The 21,466-nt window shown below is 47.8% G+C and overlaps 1 protein-coding gene across 3 annotated transcripts in view; it reads left to right on the top strand.

The window, feature by feature from the left end:
* The first annotated feature begins 3,138 nt into the window (after nucleotides 1-3,138).
* The window catches only part of EPHA10 (EPH receptor A10), a 40,797-nt gene continuing 22,469 nt past the window's right edge, over nucleotides 3,139-21,466 (top strand). The window contains exons 1-3 of one of the 3 annotated variants that reach the window (XM_082233234.1): nucleotides 3,139-3,250; nucleotides 14,252-14,316; nucleotides 15,512-16,181. In XM_082233234.1, coding sequence (XP_082089360.1) covers nucleotides 15,578-16,181 — 604 coding nt within the window. In that variant the 5' untranslated portion in view covers nucleotides 3,139-3,250; nucleotides 14,252-14,316; nucleotides 15,512-15,577. Of the gene's footprint in view, nucleotides 3,251-11,661; nucleotides 11,757-12,723; nucleotides 12,996-14,251; nucleotides 14,317-15,511; nucleotides 16,182-21,466 lie in introns of those variants that run through there. The other 2 variants (XM_082233232.1, XM_082233233.1) reach the window with 2 other exon arrangements.

Below are 21,466 nucleotides of genomic sequence, written 5' to 3'. Positions count from 1 at the left end.
GCCAGCTTCAGTCTGGAAGGATATCCAAAGGGCCTGGCGAGCCATTGCATCTAATCCCCTCCAAGTGGCAGGAGATTCAAAGGGCAAAGCAACCAGTGCTGGCTTAGGCAGGGATCCCAAGTGGGGAGTGACTTTCCATCATCTTGGCATCTTGAGCAACTATCAGAGGTAGCAGAGCCAGGGAAGGGATTAAGAGCTTAGCAAAGGAAAGGAAAGGGAGCAGAGGAAAATGGATTAACATGTCCCCACCCCATGCCACAACCTGGTCCTATTGCCCTGCGCCAAGAAGAAAGAGCCCCCTGGGTCAAGGCAATGAATGGAGAAGGGTCGCAGGACAAATTAGTTAAACCCACATTTTGGCATTAATTTGGGGTGTTCTGGCACCCCAAAGGCTGCCTGGAACAAAGCCATTCCTTCTTATTTGTTTTCTCAATTGGGGGAGGAGATTGATGATGCTCTTTTTTTTTTGGCACCACAAAATAATGTTCCGTGTTATGGCGAGAGAAAGAGACAGAGAAGGAGCTAAGTGCAAGGCTTTCAGTTTGGTCTTTCCCGTGACAACCCCTCTTTTCCTTTGCATATGTTTTTTGCTCTGTTGCTACTGAGAGGGAGGAACTTTGTCTGCCATAAGTGAAATATGGGCTAGGTGTGGGAATGTTAAGGAAGGTAGGAGAGGATATATTGGTTTGATATTATCCCTCCTCACTCATGCCAGTGAGTAAACAGCAGAGCACATTCCCTTTGCAACTTATTGGAAGCAAGTTGATGATTTGTAATTAAAGCAATCCAGTCTGGCTTGTCCAGTCTGGCTTGTTCCTGGTAAGTTTCCCCTTTATTTCCCTCTGAAAATAATACAGTGGTACCTCGGGTTAAGTACTTAATTCGTTCCGGAGGTCCGTTCTTAACCTGAAACTGTTCTTAACCTGAAGCACCACTTTAGCTAATGGGGCCTCCAGCTGCCGCTGCGCCGCCAGAGCACGATTTCTGTATTCATCCGGAAGCAAAGTTCTTAACCTGAGGTACTATTTCTGGGTTAGCAGAGTCTGTAACCTGAAGCGTATGTAACCCGAGGTACCACTGTAACAGCACATCACAGTCTTCTTTAAAAGTAAGAATAAAGTTATAAAAATTTTACTCGCATTCAGTTCACAGCAGTAATCTGAAGGCAGGCTTTATCTTGTGGTTACAGTGAAAAGAAGTCTGAGCTACATCTCAGACTTTCTGCTTGTGGGCTACATCCTATGTGAAGGTTGAGTCATGTGCTGGCTAAAAGCCAGGAGAGGAAGAGTCGAAGACCAGGAGAGAGATGGTTGCATGGCTAGTCCTTTTATTTGGTCAGCTAGGGTCATGCCCATCTACCTGGTCCCCAAAAGGGGAGGAAGCTCCAGAGCAGGTATGACAGGAAGTCCTCCCTGTCTGGAGCCACATACCCCTGTGTCTCCATTCTAGGCAACAGGAAAATTATGTACTTGACTGCTCTAGTAATAATACATCCTCCAGTAGGAACAGTTGCCAAACCCATGGGGTTGTTTAATCTATTTCAATTCGTGCAATCCTTTTTGTTGTTACCTGGGTATTTGGTTAAATTGGAAATATTATTTTTTGCTGCAGTAGTTTTGCTTGCCTAGCATATGATAGAATCATTTTGCTGTTTCTTAATCCTGTTTATACAATTTTGTAATTTTTGTACATTCTCTGTTTGTTTGTTTGTTTATCTTTTTATTTTCCTCCCCACCCTGGGATTGAAAACATACAATTAAGAGTGGGCCATAAATACTGTTACTAACTAAATAAATAAATAAATAAATGTTACAGGACCTCTTTTTATAGTAAGAATAAATAACTCAGGCATTGCTTTCCAATTCACTGCTGTAAACAACTAAGTTTCTCAGAACTGAGTGGATTCCTGAAAAGGAAGCTGAAAGGCCAAGAGGGTCAAATCACTCAAAAGCGCTTGGGAGTTGGTTTTTTAAAAATACACACACACACACACACACACACACACACACACACAATATTACAATCTCAGCTGGAATGTAAACCTCAGATCAGGAAGGGGACAACCAGAGCCATGAGGATACCAGTCAAAGAAGTCATTAGAGGCAAGAAGGCAAGCGGCGTAGCGTGAGTTGTCAGCACCCGGGGCAAGGCAAGTAATTTGCGCCCCCCCTAACCCCTAACCTGCCGATCTGAGGCGAGTTGCCGCTGGCGCTGCCGCCCAAACCACGCCACTTGCCCGGTGGAGGAGGGGGGCAGAGAGGCGAGGAAAATGCAACATGGCCCAGCAGCTGCAGCAGCAGCGGCGGAGGTGGGCTGTGAGGAGGGGCTGCCTGGCGCGTCCTCCACGGCCCTGACGCGCGGGGCTGAGAGCCGCTGCCTGCCGGACGCCTTCAGCCCGGGCGCGCGCACAGCTCGTCGGTTCCGCGAGACATTGGGCTCTGCTACAGCCTGCGCCAGAGGCAGCGAGCGCGCCCCCCAGATGTTGCGCCTGGTGCGGCCGGCCCCCCTGGCACCCCCCATGCTACGCCACTGCTTCCTTCCAAAAACAAATAGGAGTCTGGCCCAAACAGGAAAACAAAAATGCACACAAACAGGCAACCCCCCTCATAAAAACCCCACATGCAAACAAATAGTAAGGAATGCTTTTTTAAAAAAATGAGAAGCATGTTGCTAGAAAGATAAAGTGATTGTTTTAAGGTATGCAGCTAGTCACCTTGGGTTCATTGAGGAAAGGTAGGGCCATGAATGTTTAAATAAAGAAATCGGCTCCCAGACTTGTGGCTCCACAGCAACGTTGCTCAACTCCGGAGTGTGCACAGATCAGCAAAACTTTCTCTGGATTTAATCCATTAATGTGGAGCATCTCCCTTGGCTTGGCTTTCAGATGTTGAAAGTCAAACTCAGCCTCTCATCTCTGAAGGAGAGAGCTGAGCAAATGGTTCCTCTTGGGGAGGAAGAGCTCAGCTCCCTGGCCCCATCTCCTGACCTTTGCCTTCCTGCGGAGAACATCACCGATACGCCTGCTTTTCCTCCAGCCTCCTTGACATCCTTTGCAAGTGAAGAAAGAGACTTGTTAATTACTATCTCTTTTGCAGGCTTAAAAAACTGGATCATCTCCCAGCTGGCAAAGCAGGAAGAAAGAAAAAAGCTCAGCTCTTAGATCATGTCACTTTTGCAGGAAGAGAGCTGCCTAAGCGCCTCACCGGATTTTGCCCTCCTGAGGGTTTCATCGGCCTAAAGGTGGCTGCGGGTGAGAAGAAAGGAGGAGGCAGCAGCAGCAGCTATTCTCCGGTGAAAGTCAGGAGCTGGGGATGAAGGAGCTGGAGACCTTCGGGTCATTGTGGGTAGTTCAGTGAAGATGTCAACGCAGTGTGCAGTGAATGTGAAAAAAGCAAATTCCATGCTAGGGATCATTAGGGAAGGAATTGGAAATAAAACTGCCAATGCCATAATGCCATTCTACAAATCTATGGGGTGTGACTGTATTTGGAATAGTGTGTACAGTTCTGGTCCCCTCACCTCAAGAAGGATATTGTAGAGTTGGAGAAGATTCAGAAAGGGGCGACCAAAACGATTAAGGGGGTGGAACCACTCCCCTATGAAGAAAGGTTGCAGCATGGGAGACATTTAGAGAAAAGGTGACTAAGAAGTAGCATGATAGACGTTTATACAATTAGTCATGACATGGAGAAAGCGGAAAGAGAAAAGTCCCCCCCCCCCTTTCTCATAACACTAGAACTCATGAACATCCAGTGAACTGGATGTTGGAAGATTCAGGACACATAAAAGAAAGGACTTCTTCATGCAACAGAGAGTTAACAGAGAGTGTGGAGCTTGCTCCCGCAGGAGGCAATGACAGCCCTAAGCTCAGATGGCTTTAAAAGAGGATTTGATGAATTCATGGAGGAGAGGGATATTGATGGCTGCTAGCCATGATGGCTATTCTTTGTCTCCACAGCTGGAAGCAGCAGTGCTTCTGAATGCCAGTTGCTGGAAACTACAGGAGGGGAGAGTTGCTCTTATGTTCAGATCCCACTAGTGGGTTTTCCATAATGGGCATCTGGTTGGCCAATGTGAGGAGAGAATGCTGGACTAGATGGGTCATTGGCCTGATCCAGCAAGCTCTCCTTGCGTTCTTATGAAGGTTTCAGAGAGAGAAAAGCCTGTTTGCTTGCGTGCCCCGTGCCCTGTTGTCACTCCAGGCAGATGCCCCATGCTTCAGCTGCAGGTGGATGTGGTCCAGGCCTATAGGTGGTGGAGGAAAACTGTATCTCCCTAAAGTCACCCTTCTACTGTTTCTGGTGGAATTGTAGCCATAGCAAAGAAGCAAGTCCTTGCCCAGGAACAGGCTCACTTGCTGACCTGCCAAGGTCCCTCTGCTGATTCCTGGAGAGATACCTGGATGAGGACATGAGGAATCAGAGCCCTCCCTTCATTCTAGGTCTGCTGTTGTCATTTGCCTTCACCTTGGGATAAATTCTGGCATTACTGCTCTTGCCGTGATGTCTTTGATGCTTTATGTGTTTTATATGCACACATCAAATGCCCCCCTGGCCCACCCCCCTAGGCTGCTCCCATTCATTTGCCCCAACACTGACTTTTATTTCAGCCTAGGCTGTGCTCTGTCTGATACTATCAAAGCCAATGGTGCTCAGCACCCCTCTCCTGGGTCTTTTTGTGCCAGTAAACACCATTCAGGCTCCAAGTGTTTACAGCTTCAGCAAGGGAGTCCTGTAGAAGGGAGCTCAGCTGGGCACAGAAGTACTGCTGCGCACTGTACTTCTCATTGCAAAATCTAGCAATTAGCATTATATTTGCAAAACCACCATTAGAACCTGCCATAGGCTTCCTAACTCACAGACATACAGGAAGGAAGATTCAAAGGAATGCAAAGGCAATGTAAATACAGCCTCTTGGAAGGGAAGGGAGGAAGGGCCATCAGACCTAGGAAGTGCGGCTGCTAATTATTTCTCTTCATTAGGCAGCCACTGGGGCTGTCTGCTGCTTAGGGACCCGCTCCCATCCCTCTAGGTTGCAATGCCTGCCGCAGGCTGACTTTTCAGATGCTGAGAAAGCTTAAATGGGGAAGGGTTGTCGTATCTCACCTGTTCTGTATGCAGAAGGTCCCTCGTTTAATCCCTGGCATCCCCAGGTATGACTGGGAATGGCTGCATCTGAAATCCTGCAGATATGCTGGCAGTGAGAATAGACATTACTACACTGGATGGACTGGTGGCCTGGTTCAGTTTAAGTCACTGTCTGCACCCCCAGTGTTCAGTGGGGAATGCCCATCACATATTACATCAACAGGTTAGGTTCACCTGAACTTTGGAAAGATAATTTTTTTTGGGGGGGGGGGGAAGAATCCTTACAACCATCAATTTGTAACTCCAGAAAGCAGTTGCAATTGTGCTTCGTGATCTCCCTTGCCCCTTAAAATTGTTATGCCAATAAGATGTAGAACTGTAATACTGTAAGTTGCTTCTGGGGGGCCCTTAAGGTCACTAGCTGTAGGGACATGGGGCAGGTTCCTCTTAAGCTATGGTCCCCACAGGTGTCTTGTATAGGCTGGCAGAGAGAGAGAGAGAGAGAGAGAGAGAGAGAGAGAGAGAGAAAGAGAGAGATAATGAGAGATTTCAGTAGCCCAGAACTCCAGCTCCTGTCTAAATTGTGTTAGTCCTAAGAACACAAGACGAGCCTTGTAGGTTCAAGCCTATGGTCCATCTAGTCCAGCACCCTCTTCTCACAGTGGCCAATCCGATGCCCTAATGGGAAACCCACAAGCAGCACCCACGCACAAGAGCCCTCTCCCCTCCTGTGCTTTCCAGCAACTGGTATTCAGAAACATTGCTGCCTCCCACTGTGGAGCCATTGATAGCCCTCCATTGATAGCCCTCTCTTCCATGAATTTGTCTAATTCTCTTTTCAAGCCATCTTGGTTGGTGCCCACCACTACCTCCTGTGGGAGGGAGTTCCATAGTTTAACTACACACACACACACCACGAAGAAGGACTTTACTGTATTTTGTCTGTCCTGATTATAGTCCCAAATGGCAGCAGTCAGGGTACCAGTTTCTGACAGATTACTCCCTCCTCTTGCCTTCTGCAATAGTGGGTGGGCAGGAGCTGTCTCAGGTAAGGATGGAATTCTCTCTTTGATCCATGACACAGATAATTTTGATTCCATTGTGTGTCAGCACCTAAACCCTCTTATCAGATAATTGATTCCCTTTGTTTACCCCTAATCCCTGTCAATGGTCTCTCAGATATCAATTACCTGTCTGGGGATTGCATTGTCTCATGTCTCTTAGAACAAAGAGCTCCCTAGAGAGGTTCATTCTCTTCATTTCCCTGGGCGCTGATTCAACAGAAGCAGCACCAGTCAGTCATTTGCCCAGGGAGAAAAAAGTCTGAGTCTTATTTTGGGATGGATGCAGCTACAACAGGTAGAGAACAGGAGGCAACTCCCTAGCAAGTGAAAATGGGGCACAAACACCACAAATTCCTAGAAAAATCTGGATCTCTCTGGAAGCTTAATCCAGACTCCATATTCACCTTGCACTGAGAGGCCTCCCAATATGTTTTGGATGCTCTCTGCCTTGTCCCAATTTAATTCATTATTCTGGTCTGAATTTGTTCTGTTAGATCTGAGGCTCTGTTTTGCCCCTGTTTATTGTAACAGGGGATCTAAAAATGCCTGCATCCTTTTTTCTTTTCAGATATGCGGGTGAAATTTGCAGGCAAGGAACCCCCAGAGTGGATTAAGCCTGTCAAATCCTGCCTCCTGGGATTGATGGGGGGGGGATCTCTCTGAGCCTTAGAAATGGGGCTTCCCTCCCCTGCTTCAACTCTTGGTCTTATACCTAAAGGAGCGTCTCTACCCCCATCATTCAGCACGGACATTGAGGTCCAGCTCCGAGGGCCTTCTGGCGGTTCCCTCACTGCAAGAAGTGAAGTTACAGGGAACCAGGCAGAGGGCCTTCTCGGTTGTGAAGACCACCCTGTGGAATGCCCTCCCATCAAATGTCAAGGAAAGAAACAACTATCTGACTTTTAGAAGACATCTGAAGGCAGCTCTGTTTAGGGAAGTTTTTAATGTCTGGTGTTTTATTGTATTTTTAATATTTTGTCGGAAGCCACCCACAGTGGCTGGGGAAACCCAGCCAGATGGGTGGGGTATTATTATTATTATTATTATTATTATTATTATTATTATTATTATTGCATTACTCCCTAGGGAAAGGCAGGTGCTCACCTGCCTCTATGATGATGTAGCCTAGAGGAGATTTGGGGGGTGTCAGGCTGTCTGAGCCCCATTTTCTGCTCCTCCACAGCCCCACCATCACCAAGCTCACTTTGTACCCTTCCTCCCTTCAAGACGGGCCACTACAGCTGCTTTACCTGGCTAACTCATTTTGCAGCTCTTACACTTGTTAGGGGAAAACTCATCTGTCAGCAAAACTAGTCAGTTTAGTTCTGTACTCCCGTGGCTTCAATTTCCCCCTTCTCCCATGGAGGCTTTCAGCTCCTGTCTGTGGAATTTATGTCCTCAAAGTCTCCTAGGGGTTGGTATTGATTTCTGAGTGTTATTTTCACAGTTGTTTCAAACACTCTTTCAGAAGCAACTCAGAAAATCTGTGCCTATGGTGGGGGTGGGGAGCAAAGGAGCTGCTCTTGGTCTCTTGGGTCTCCTTGCCACCCTCTTAAGAACACAGGAACATTATGAAGAATGTCCTGGATCCAGCCAATGACCCATCCTAGTCCAGCATCCTCTTCTCATCACGGCCGACCAGATGCCTGCGGAAAACCCTCAAGGAGGATTCAAATACAAGAGCCCTCTCCACTCTTGTGAATTTCCAGAAGCTGGTATTCAGAAACATTGCTGCCTCCATCTTATAAGGCTATAACTATTGACAGCTTCTTATCGTGATTGATTGATACATACATACATCATTTTATCTGTATGCCACCTTTCCATATTAAAAACCCTGCTCAAGGCACATTACAACATGAAAAAACCAACATAATTACAAACATAACCAAAGTAATCATAAACAATATATGATGGCTATGCTCCCCCTCCATGTTCAGAGGCAGCAATGCTGGAAATTACAGTAGGAGATAGTGCTCATGGGCTTGGGTCCTGCTCTCTGATTTCCCACAGGCACCTGGTCGGCTACCATAAGAACAGGATGCTGGACTAGATGGGACTTATCCCAGCAGGCCCCTTTTGTTCTCATGCAAAGAACTGACCTTAGAGAATATCAGAGCAACTGAGAGATACAAAAATCCATCCCTGCCATGCGGTTGCTGTGTTAACCCAAGGGCATCTTTTTTGCCCATCCAAAAATGAGGTTTCTGTCCAAACCACAGCATGGCACAGACATCTGCATGGGTTTCTAGGCAAGTATCCCTCAGGTACTCAATGTTTAATCAAATGGGGCCCCAATGAAAGGAGGCATGTAAGTCATTTAATCTGGAAGTGGCAGTTCATCACAGCAGGAGGACTACATTTTTGATCCTGAAGTGAGAGTAGCAGCACCAGGGTTGCTTATTTTATAGAAATATATATAATCATTATTCCTGCCTCCTCAAAAAAGAAGTTGCTCAAAGAGACAAAGGAAGCCTAAAAACAAACACCATTATCTCATAATTTAATGAAGTTAGACAAAAAACCCCCCACAAGACTAAAACAGCATTAATAAAACAAAGCTATCCAGAGAGGCAGAACGAACCACAAATAGATTCAAATGAAATTAAGATGCAGCAGAATCAAATGTTTGTTTTAAAAGATATGCTTTCAAAGGCCAGCAGAGAACAGATGGAGAGGAAGGCTTGGACCCTCATGATCTCCCAATGCTCGCCTCCACACCGACCCCTCCCACCCCAGCTTCAGCCCCTGGAGGCAGATGGGCTGCTTTCCTTCTTTCCCCTCCCTGCTGATCTGGGAGTCCTTCCACAAAATCCCCTGGATGTGTGGAAAGTGTTATCTCACTCAGATGGAAATGCACTCTGTACTTGCACACACAATTATGCAGATGGTGGATGTGAAGACCAGATCCCCAAAGAGCAGGTCATGTGAGTTTACTGCAGTGGAAAAAGACGGATCAATTTGTATGTGATGACTTCAAGGGTGGATGGATTAAACGGCAACTTTTCCAAAGCTTCATCCTATTTGTGATGTTATCTCAGTACAGCTTCAGCCTGCAAAACCCACTGAACGATTCACCTCTCTTGTCACTCTGACCACATAAGCTTAATGCATCCTGCCACTGGTTTCCTGCTCACTCCTGGATCCAGCACAGTTCAAAACCCTCCTTGGCAGGGTCTCTTTATTAAGAGATTTGTTAATCCTCCTCATCAAATAATCATTGTGTGGTTTGTTTTTTAAAAAAAATATATGGATGAGTTTATTCAATTGACAGTATCTGAGTACCAAGACCAGTGTTTCTCAACCAGGGGAGTGTATGTATGAAGACTGGCAGGGGAGGATGAGTGCTTCCAAAAAATATGCACAATATAAGTAAAACAAAAAAACCCCATCCAAATTAAAATATGAAAGTGTGAAGTGGTATGTGAAGATCATGTGCCGCTTATTACGTGATCAGCATACCATCGTGGGTGCACAGGAGTTCAGCATTACCTCTTGGTTGGTGTGATGTGCAATATATACAGCACAGTAGCGCATCACGCAGGCTGCAGTGAATTGTGAGAATTTCGCACATACTATATATGCCATTGCTATTACCTATAAAATTATCTTTGATTTAAGGGAGATATTTTTAGTGTGTGGTTAAAACAATTGTGCAGCTGGAAAAGTGGGGAGGAAATTACACACACCAGGTGGATGTAGTTAGGAAGCACTTCAATGACTGGCAGCAGCTGTGATTCTGGCATTTCAGGGGTTGGACTAGACGATCCTTTGGGCAACTTCCAACTCCATGATTCTATGGTTCTATAGATCAGGCACGTCCAGCTCCCAAGAGACTGTGATCTACTCCCAGTATAGAAAAACTGGCAGTGAGCTTTTTTGGGGGGAAGGATTGACCAGAGTTGTTGAGCTTTACTGGGTGACCAATAACGATCACCTAGGAGATCACTAGTATAAGTTGTACCGTGATCGACCACAAACATACCCGAAATCAACCGATAGATCGCGATTGACCTGTTGGACATGCCTGCTATAGATGATTAAATCAACTTAGTTTCCGCTGAGTTAAACTGCTGAAGCCATGCTAATATGCGCCCTTTTTCTTTGGGGCCAGAAAAACAGCCTCTGCTTCACTTACACCTTAAGGCAGGCATTTTCCCCTCATATCCTTCTCAATACTTTTCAAGTCCTCCTGTTTTTGCACTGTTGCCCTGTCTAGCACACCATGTTCCTTCTTCTGCAGACAATGCAAAACAGAGCTGGTCTACTCTAGGGTTCTTCTCAGCCAATGGTGGCCTATTATTATAGATGTAAAGTTAATAAGTTTTCTGTTTCTACAGGTAGTTGGGCCCTGAACTAAACTATTTTTTGTTTTTGTTTTCTTAGAAGAGTACTACACTCACAATTCCCTCCCCTGCCACTTCAGCTGGGCATGAGAGACAGAGGAGCTCCATTAGCAAGCCAATCCAGGAAACTCATACTAATTTATCAATCCCTTTTGGCTTCGCTCACCAAATGCCTCCATCTCCTAGTCAGGCCTCTCAGAGTCACCAGACCTGGAGTGAGACCATCTAGAAACCCTCGGGGAAAGCAGCCTAGGTTGGCAACTTGATTCTGCACACGATGGATAGCTCAGTTGGTTAGAGTGTGGCGCTGATAACACCAAGGTTGCAGGTTTGATCTCCATACGGGACAGCTGCATATTCCTGCATTGCAGGGGGTTGGACTAGATGACCCCCTAGATCCCTTCCAGCTGTATGGTTCTGGTAGAGGGAACTGAGCAGATCATCCTGCCAATTGCACAGCACCCTGTGAGGAAGCCTTTCATCACTACCCTTCAGTCCTTGCTAGAGCATCTCCAAGAGGAGTTTTGGGGAATCAAGTGTGATTCAGCTGTCAAAGACGTTTTGATCCAAATGTCTTTGTGAAGCTGTTCTTCCTGCTGTTATGGCTATCAAAACAAAGGCATTTGACAAGCGTGCAACATCTGTGCACAGATTTATAATAATTAAAACAGACTCTGAAAATTAAAAGTTCATGTGAAGTTTTTGATTTTTTAAAAAATTGTAAGCACTTTGACTCATTGTTATTTTTAAAACCCCAAAACATTGGAAGGCGGCGGATTCTCCTCTCTTGGAGGTTTTTCAACAGAGGCTGGATGACCCTCTGTCACGGATTCTTTCGTTACGATTCCTGCATTGCAGGTGGCGCGGCTGGGCTAGATGACCCGGGGGCGGGTCCCTTCCAACTGTGCAATTCTATTATTTGTGATTAAAACTCCCGGTATTGCAGTCATTTAACATAAAGGGTTTCGAGGTGGGGCGGCGGCATAGGATTTTTATGCTAGCTAAAAGGGGGAAACACTGACGTAGACCAACTACTGACCACGCCCCCGGGCAACCCCGCCCGCCCGTCCCGCCTCTCTCCTTCGCCCGCCAACCCCTATTGGCCGGTGGGCGTGGCGGCGCGCGGAGGCAGTTGCCTGGCAGCAGCGGGCGGCTGGAGCGCGCGGCAGCATGAGGAGCCTGGCCGGCGCGCGGGGCCATGGCACTGCCGCGCCTCGTCCTCCTCGGGCTGGTCGTGCGCGCTGCCTCCGCGGAGCAAGGTAGGGGGGAGGACTTCGCTTAGCCAGGGAGGCTCCACCGAGGGGGTGCCGCCCTCCGCCAGGGCCAGGCAGTCCCATTGGAGGAGAGCCACCTCTCGGAGGTAGAGTGCCCACGAGCATGGATGCTCTGCTGGGTCATCAGCCCCCTTTTCCACCAATGGAGGGGTAGGGTGCAGTGCCGTAGCGTGGGTTGTCAGCACCCGGGGCAAGGCAAGTAATTTGCGCCCCCTAACCCGTGGATTTGCGCCCCCTAACCCTAACCCCCAGATGTTGCGGCCGACCCCCCCTGCACCCCCCACACTACGCCACTGGTAGGGTGGGCGGGCGAGGCTTTCCAAAAGCGCACCCCCCGCCAGGGTACCCCAGGGGGCTGAGCAACCAAGAAAAACCTCATCCTCTTCCTTTCCTCTCCTCCCGCAACCCTTTCTTGGTGTTTTCGTGGGCCGGCCTAGTGCTTGCAGGGAGCGAGCCCGGACGGAACGGAGGGGTAGACTGCGGCGGCACATGGAGGCTCCCTTTGACTCTGTGCTCCGAGCGCTACGCCGCCGGAAAGCCCGTCTCCTTTGGGGAACGTTGCCGCCAGCGCCTCTGAAAGGAGTTTGGGGGGCGGTGGGGGGAGTTTGAGAACGGGGAGCCCGTCGGGAGACCCACCGATCGTCGGGGATCCTTAAGGTCGCTCGCTTGCTTCGGGAACCCTCTTCCGGGCCCTGGCAGGAAAGTGGTTGCGGAGGAGCGCCATCTCTCTTCAGTGGGCTCGGCGCGCCCCTTCTCGCCCAGTGGCCCTGGCAGGGACGCCGCTGCCCAACGTCGCTCGGCGGCGGGGGGGGGGGGGGCACGCGACCGTGCGGCGCCAACGGGGCTCGACCTCGACGGCTTTCTGATGGACTGATTGTCGGTGGGCTAGGCTTGTCACACTCCCGCAGGTGTTTAGAAAGCTTCCCTGCCGACAGCTCCCGGGCTCAGGCAGGCAGCTCTCGCTTGCTCCTTGTTCCTGCTGCCTCCGACACCCCCCTCTCCCCAATCCCAGTCTTTGCCGGCGGGCAGGGACAGTCCTGGATGCTGCATAGAGCTGAACCTCCCATGCCCAAGAGAGGCCGCTTCCAGAGATGCCGGCCCTCAACTCAGGGCGGTTTCAGTGTGCAGCTCCTAGCAAGAGGGTCCAGTAAGGTTTCCTTCAAGAAGTGAGAGGATGGAGCCTCCCTTGAGTCCTGCTGGGGAGGAGGATGTTCCTCCTGCCAGGTAAACCCTTTCCTCCTTTGTTGCCTGCTGTCAGCTGTGGGTTTTGCTGCTGCCTCCAGATGAGCTTTTGACTGCAAATATGCTGCCTGCTATGGCTATCATCTGTTCGGTTTGGCTCTAGAACTGCTTTTGATAAAATGGGCTGGTGTTTTGTTTCCTTTTGTTTTTTGCCCTGATAATTTTATTTATCAAATTTATATCCCACCCTTCCGTCACAAGATCACAGGGCGGTTTGCAGAATAAAACACAAGATAAAAACACAAGTAAATAATTAAAACTAAAACAATAACCTCTCCCCCCCCCCCCTTTCCACAGAGAAATTTAAAAGACTGTGGAATATTAACCAGCCAAAGGCCTGGTTGAAATGGTTTATTATTATTATTATTTAAAGAAAAAAGTGTGTTACAAATAGGGAATGAAATAACCAGAGCACACTGCTTCTGTTCCTGCACTAGCTGCCGTCTGGCTTGCAAAGAGCAGTGTCCCTGGCAGACGAAAGCATTCACTGCTTGAACATTGCACTGCTTTGGTCTTGTGGGAACGAACTGGCTTGGATTGGCAGGAGCGTCCTATGAAATCTTTATTATAGGTACTGTGGCAGCAGCTGCTGCTTTGCTTGTCAAGGGGAGGATGTGCCCTGAATCTCTTGGTCAAACAGCTTCTTCTGTGAGATGCCTGGGCAGGATAATGAAGCTGTCGTTGGATTGAGATGACTCTTCTCCTCTCTCCACCAGTCTCTGCCCTGCAAAACTACTCCCAGGGGACGGAGGGAATTGAGAAAAGGAGCCTTGGTTCAAAGTGGGAGCGTCCATGTTCAGGGTCACAGAGCAGAAGCAGTTAAATCACATGACTGGCACCTCTGGGCATGTAAGGCAGTCAGGGCTTCAGGGCAATGAGCAATTGGCAGAAAGGCAGACTTAAGCCGTTTGGGGCTTCACCACAGAACCAACTCTGGGTGGCCTAGTCCTTCCAAGTTCTGGGCCTTCCCTCAAGTACTTCCCAGCTCTGAGGGGACCTTTCAGATATTAGGAACAGGCCTACTGGGAGCCAGCAGTTCTCAAAAGCTCCGGCAGGAAGCAGCTGAGCCCTCAAGCCCAGCTCTGGTAGGCAGCAGTCAGGCCATAGATTTGCTAGTTTCCTTTTGGATTCCTTCCCTAAAGATCAACCAGAGTGAACCAAGAGGGCCTGTAAGGGAGAGTTCAGGGACAGGCTCCCCTGCATAGTCTCCTTCTAACGTTTCTCTCTTTCTCTTTCAGTCATTTTGTTGGATTCTCAGGAATCGCAAGCTGAACTGGGCTGGACATCACACCCTTCCAATGGGGTGAGTGGCTGTTCTGGTGCATTTGTGGTTCTGCAACACACTTGCTGAGCCTGGCCTGGTAGGCTGGCTTGGGAGTGGTGGTGGTGCTGCCACCAGCAAAGCCACTGAGGACACCCAGGCCCAATCTCTTCTCTTTGGCCAGCTGGTGATCTTTCCCCCCAGGTTAGTTTAGTCTACTGATTAAGAGAATGGCTGCTTTGTGTCTCCCTCAGCAAGGACCCTGCCTGCTGCCTGAAGTCACTTTGGTGGCAGAGAGAAGGGCACTCCTGGTCTCCCAGGGTAGGCAAGCTGTTTCGCTCTACTAATGGCCAGGCAGTTGCAAGAGGATGGCTCCCCATTGGCTTTAACTGTTGAAATCTGGTTTGAGAAACCCCAGGTGGCCTCAGAAGCCTGCTAGGCTTTTTCTTTTTAATTTTCAATCTTTTAAAGTTTGTTATTAGTAAGTAAAATAAACCAAAGAAAAATTGTGTGAAGACGTACTCGTAATATTACAGCAGGGTGAAAGCATAGAATCATTATAGTTAAATTTATTGCTCCAAAACATTACATAATATACTCTTTTCTCCCCCATAAATCTGTTAGGCTGGTTTATATGTATTCTTTTGTAATAAGTTAGCTTTAGTTACTATAGCCCAAATTTTAGCAATCCATTTGAATATAGCAGGAAATATGTCCACCCCCACCCCCATTTTTAGCTACCATAATCCTAACAGCAGTTATAAGATTAAACACAATTCCTCAATCATTTTGTGGAATAACATCTTATAGATAACCAAGTAGAAATCTTTGAGGTTCTAAGGGTATACGATACCCTAGCATATCATGGATATTGGCCTAAATAGATTTCTAGAATATTGGTATTTGAGAACAGCTCCAAAAGATGTGTATATAATCCGCTTCATTTAATCACATATCTTCCTTTTTTCTGCCAATTCTCATGGACTATGAAACACCAGGGCACCAGTCCTACTTTTCTAGAAAAAAGAGGTGCTGGAATTCACCATGAACGCCTCCCTTGTTCTCTTATAATGGCAATGGAGCCTACCTGAGAGGTACCAGAACTGAGTTCCTGCAGAAAAAAAAGCCCTGATTGGCACCAATGACAGACAGGCTGCTTTGCAGGGAGGACCCCAAGCATTGCGAAGTAGCCATTTCCACGGAATAACAGGTGTGTCTCCTTTCATATCCTCTGCAGTGGGAAGAGATCAGTGGGGTGGACGAAAAGGACCGGCCAATCCGCACATACCAGATCTGTAACGTCATGGAGCCGAACCAGAACAACTGGCTGCAGACCAGGTGGATTTCTCGGCAGGGTGGCCAGAGGATCTTTGTGGAGGTGAAATTCACCCTCAGGGACTGCAACAGCATCCCAGGGGTGGGGGGCACCTGCAAGGAGACCTTCAACCTCTACTACGCAGAGTCCGACTCCAGCCTGGGTCCCAACGTCAGCGAGCAGAAGTACGCCAAGATAGACACCATTGCTGCTGACGAGAGCTTCACCCAGGGGGATCTGGGCGAGCGGAAGATGAAGCTCAACGTGGAGCTGAGGGAGATCGGGCACCTCAGCAAGAAGGGCTTCCACCTGGGCTTCCAGGATGTGGGCGCCTGCGTGGCACTGGTGTCCGTGCGGGTCTATTACAAAAAGTGCCTCTCCACGGTCCGGAACTTGGCCACCTTCCCCGACACGGTGGCGGAAGCTGCCTTTGCCACCCTGGTGGAAGTGAAGGGGGCCTGCGTCAACCACTCCGAGGTGGAGGCAGACGGCCCTCCCAGGATGCACTGCAGCGCAGAGGGGGAGTGGCTGGTCCCCATTGGGAAGTGCACCTGCAGGGCTGGCTTTGAAGAAAAGGGCAGCAGGTGTCAAGGTAAAAGGAACGGCTGTCTGTACCCTTTCCCTTATGCCTGTGTCGTCCACCCACCCTGTCACCTGGTTCTAACGGGCAAATCATGTGTTTTGTAGAACTCGCCATTTGCTGTAACAAGCCCTTACTGCATATGTGCACCCAGGGCCTTTGGGCTAAGATATGATGGCGTCCAAAGGCACCTGAGATTGTGGAGTCTCTCCCCTCCTCTCCGTGCCAACAGCAATACTCCCATTGTTGGATTTTTCTCTCTTGAGTTGTGGAATCCCTGAATCATTTAACAGCCATCCTTAAAAATATTACGAGACTGGACATGATCTCATGCGCTGCAGTCTTAATGAGCCTGCAGATGTAATCATTTTCAGGATCAGCAAAAGCAGGAGAGTCTTGTCAAGGGGCTTGGTTAAGTTAAAATCACAATAATTTAGAAACACTTTTTTTTTGAGAGAGAGGGAGGAAGTGGACGTGGATTTCTTCCAGTCTTTGCTCTCTTTGTTGATTTACCCACACGCTCTGAGGGCAACTGCCCTAGGTCCACCATGTGAGGCTGACACATCGTCCATCAACTGCCCAGCTCCTCCTGTCAGGGTGACCAGAAACCTGAAGGGTTTGCAAGGTGGTTTTTACCCCTGCCTGGTGTCCTTGCTTCTCACAGTTGATCTCAGTGCTCCAGGCTTGTAGGCTGCTTTGCTTTGCTTCTGCCTTGATGCTCGCCTTGCTTTACTTCATTTGGAAGTGGGTCCAGAACCTAGGCAGGGAGACAACTCTGCCCTTCCAGATGTGGTTGGTTGGACTCAGATTTCTGCTGAGCTCCATTCAGCCCCAGCCAGTGATCGGCAATGATGGGAGTTGTAGTCCAGCAACATCTGGCCTAGAATGAAGGTGGAGGCATGGAATGCAGGGCATTTAGGAGACTTGCAGCATTTGCTAAGGGGGGTAGAGTCGGAAAGGGGCAAACGGGGTGTTGTCCCTCAAAGTTATTCTAATTGGTTGAGAGTTTCCACAAGGCTTATCACTGGTCAACTGTAGATGAGGCATTAACTCCAATGAGATCTTTGGAGAAGCTTAAATTATCCCAGGGCAAAGTGGTGATTCTGGCCTCAGGGCCCCCCTCCCCAAGTCCTTGGCAGGTGCTGGGCAACAGCCAGTTCTAACACACAACTTTGACACAACACTTACGGGTTGCCAGGAAGGCTTGAGAAAAGCACACAGTCTTCCCAGCCCCTCAAATTGGCAGCAATCCTTTTTTTTCCCAGTGGAATATGACTTTTGTATATTTTAATTAAAAATGGCTTGGCCAGCCCACCCCACTCCCCTCATTTCTTTCCATGACTGGCCTGGATTTGTCTGCAGAAAAAGTGTTTAATAAGCATTTTTCAGTTTTGCATATTTGGCTACTTGGGGGGAAGACACTCCTCATTTAGTTTTCTTCTCTCTTTCTTTTTATTTTGACTTCTTCCAGTTTGGGAGTCTGCTTGCAAAACCCAAAGCACCAGCAGTATTGACCGTCTCCTGGTGGGTTTTCATGCCCTGCTTTGACCTTGTGGAGATGATAGGTGTCTCTCCCCCCCCCCCCCCGCTCGCCTCCCCTGCTCCATGCAGCAGTTCCCCCCTAATGACATGATCAAACACCCCTGACACATGTATGCTAACTAGGGCAATTTCCTGATTAAAGAAAGTTGATTAACTGATTAAAACTGCATATATTTGAATATGAATGAATGAAAATAGCCCTGAAAGAGAGGCCCATTATTCCTTCCACTTTTTTTGGAGGCTATATCTAGGAGGTGTCCAGTTCTATTATTATTATTATTATTATTATTATTATTATTATTATTATTATTCTGCATATTGACAAGCTAGAATGTATGCAGAAGAGGGTGGCCAAGCCAATCAAGGGTCTGAAAATCAAGCCTTGTGAGGAACAGTTGAGGCATATTCAGCCCAGAGAAGAAAAGACTGGAGAGGGGATACACTTGACATCTTCAAATATCTGAAGGGCTGTCCCATAGAAGATGAAGCAAGCTTTTTTTCAGCTGCTGCAGAGGGTAGGACTTAAACCAATAGAATCAAATGACAAGAAATAAGATTCCAACTAAGCATCAGGAAGAAGTTTCTGATGGCATGAACTATTTGGTGAGAAGTGGGTTCCCTTGGAAGGTAGTGGACTCTCCATTGGAGGTTTAAAGCAGAATTTAGATGGCCATCTGTCAGGGCTTATTTAGCTATGATACTTGCTTTACAGGGGGCTGGACTAAATAATTATTGTGATCCCTTCCAAATGTACAATTCTGTGGTTCTGTTCCCATGATCATGAAATGAAGTCCATATCCTGAGGACACTGGCAAAGCAGGCATTAGGTGCCCTGATGGTGACAGCTCCTCCACTAGCTCAGCAGATCAAACAAATTCCTGCAGTCCATCTATTTTCACAGTTCTCTATAAAGAATGGCATATGGAACCTTTTGTGGAAATGTTTGCATGATATTGGTTCAGCTGTTTACTGTTTTAAAACTTGTCTCTGTTGGCCAAAGCAGCCACCTTAGGGATGTGGCAAGTTTATCTCCCACCCACCCCCCCAAAAAAAGTTAAGAGGAACTCTGTGACTGTGTGTTTGCAGTCAAACGCTCCTCTGTGCTTATTTGGGTCTCAAACCTCACCCTGGTTCTCTTGGAATGCAGGGGGCGATGAGCCTGCCCAGCTTTGTGGCTGCTCATCTGCTTGTCTCTCTCTCTCTGCTGAAGTCACTGGCTGTGTTTGGATGTTACTCCAGTGAGTGGAGCTTTATGATGAAGTACAGTGGTACCTCGGGTTACAGATGCTTCAGGTTACAGACTGCGCTAACCCAGAAATAGTACCTGCGGTTAAGTACTTTGCTTCAGGATGAGAACAGAAATCATGCTCCAGCAGCGCGGCTGCAGCGGGAGGCCCTGTTAGCTAAAGTGGTACCTCAGGTTAAGAACAGTTTCATGTTAAGAACGGACCTCCAGAACAAATTAAGTTCTTAACCCGAGGTACCACTGTAGATGAAGGAGAAGCCTCCCCTCCCTTTTGAGTTCTGAACTCCCCTCTGACTCTGATGCAGTCACAAGGAAGCTGAAAGATTCAATTTCGCTTATTGATTACCCATGGTTTAGCATGTCATCTGAAGTTGATAAACTGTGGTTAATCTTAATTATAGTTTTAACAATGGCTAGTGCAAAGGAGCCAAGATCATATCATACATGGTTTACACTAGCCATGGTTAAGACTAACCATGGCTCTGGATGATTTGTTAAGCTGCTGTTAATATAAAACAGAAGCAAAGTCTTCTGGTCTTGTTGCAGCTGTGCTGGAGGGGGGGCACACAAGCCCCAGAATAGGATAGGGTCATTCTCATGCTAAACTATGGTTAGCAAGCTAGCCCACTGGGCCTTCCATCATTGGCTATAGGAAGAAGGCGAGAAATGTTTTCGCATCCTGCTGGGCACGTACTTTTGTGAATCTGGAGCCCTCCAGCACAAGAAGCAGCTGACAACTCCTGCAAACGCTGCCCATCTTTCTCACACCCTTCGCTCAGCAGCAGCAAGGAGACTTCCAGCGAAGTCCAAGGTTAATATTTATCAGCTGGGTTTCTTGCAAATGAGACAACTTCAACCAGCCATCAAATTAATATGATGGAGATCCAGTTCCAAAAATAACTGTCAGCCACTTCTCCTTGACAGAGGCATAAATTGGTGCTGCAGGAGAATTTCTATTACAGCATGTTCCTCTCTGGCTTTGACAGCAGTGGTGGGAGGCTGTGCTGTGTTAATATTCTGCTGGCTTTGTGGCAGGCAGGCGTGGCTGAGGAAAGTGGCCGCTTTGCAGGGAGCCTCTGTTGCAGAGGCAATTGCCAGCCCTGTGCCAAGAAATGAAGAGATAATTTGTTGGCAGTGCCTCAGGCCTCTGAAAATCTTCTGAGCAAACGTAGTGGAAGAGCCTGAACTCATTTCAGGGTGGACTTGGAAAGAGGCTCAGAAATTAATTTCTTTCCTTTGGGTTAGGGAAAGGAGTTCTGCCTATCAAGTCCACCTTCTCTGTGAGAAGCGCTTGCAGGATTTGCCCCTCCTGTGACGTTACAGACAGAAGTTGACTTGCTCCTCACAAAGGAAGGACTTCCTCTTGTTCTGCCTGCTGTTAAATTTGGCACTAGACAGTTGAAGGAGGGGGGAGAAGGAGGAGGAAGGATCCTGCCTCTTAATGGCTCCTGTGTCCATTAAACCAGGGGACAACTTTAATTGGCTGATGGATTCTACAGAAGTGTCCAGGAACATAATTAAGCTGCATGGTGTAATTGGGGTTAATAATAATTAGGCAAGATGGAGTGAATGGCTGTCTGGGCCCTTCTGTTTCTCTCTCAAACTTGACCTTCAGTAACTGATAGCAGTCTGGAATCTGCATAATCCTTTCTTGCAGAGGCCGGTGTAGCTGAAAGGCCCTGCTGGGGCAAACCAGGCTTCGTCTGCTCTAGAAGTTTGCCTGGTATCAGTATTGAACTCTCTAGTCTGTAGTTTCTGCACTTTTCTCTTTTTTGCAGTTAGGGAGTAGAGGACATTCACCCATCTCCACTTCTCAGGCAATTCTCAAAGGCTACAGTCAGTGGTTCTGAAATACCGTAATAGCCACAATCTGCTTTTGCAACTGAGGGTGCAATTCATCTGGCCATGTAGACTTAAAAATCATTTGTTAAAATTATCAGTATACTACCTTGTCTTTCAAAGGACTATCGAGGCAGTTTGCAGGGCAAAAAAAAGCAGAGCATAGTATAACAACAAAAACCATGTAATTTATAGTAGTCTGGTTTCTCTAACAATCTCCCTATTTATTCTGGGCTACAAGACCCCCATTGTGTCATTCCTTCCACTTTCAAGCTCAAGGCAGAATCTGGAGCTAATCCGTGGTGATTTGTCTATCATTCCATTTCCTGCCCATCTCCTCTCTTTCTCTCAGCTCTCCTGGTCAGATTTCCTGGTCAGGTTCATGAAGCTTGTCTTCTAGGAGAAAAAGCCATTCAAAGCACCTGCTTCCTCTTAGGCCCTGTCTTCACAATTGTGCATGTGTGCAGATTAGACAGTGGAAGAAGAGCTGTCTGCTTTCTCTGTGTCTGCCAGATGGTTGCAAGAAAGGCACCCCTTCGAAGAAGAAGAAGAAGAAGAGTTTGGATTTGATATCCCGCCTTTCACTCCCTTTAAGGAGTCTCAAAGCGGCTAACATTCCCCTTTCCCTTCCTCCCCCACAACAAACACTCTGTGAGGTGAGTGGGGCTGA

The sequence above is a fragment of the Podarcis vaucheri genome (genome assembly GCF_965113315.1).
Source record: "Podarcis vaucheri genome assembly, chromosome: 7".
Taxonomy (NCBI): Eukaryota; Metazoa; Chordata; class Lepidosauria; order Squamata; family Lacertidae; genus Podarcis; species Podarcis vaucheri.
This window is presented reverse-complemented; position numbering and strand designations above follow the sequence as displayed.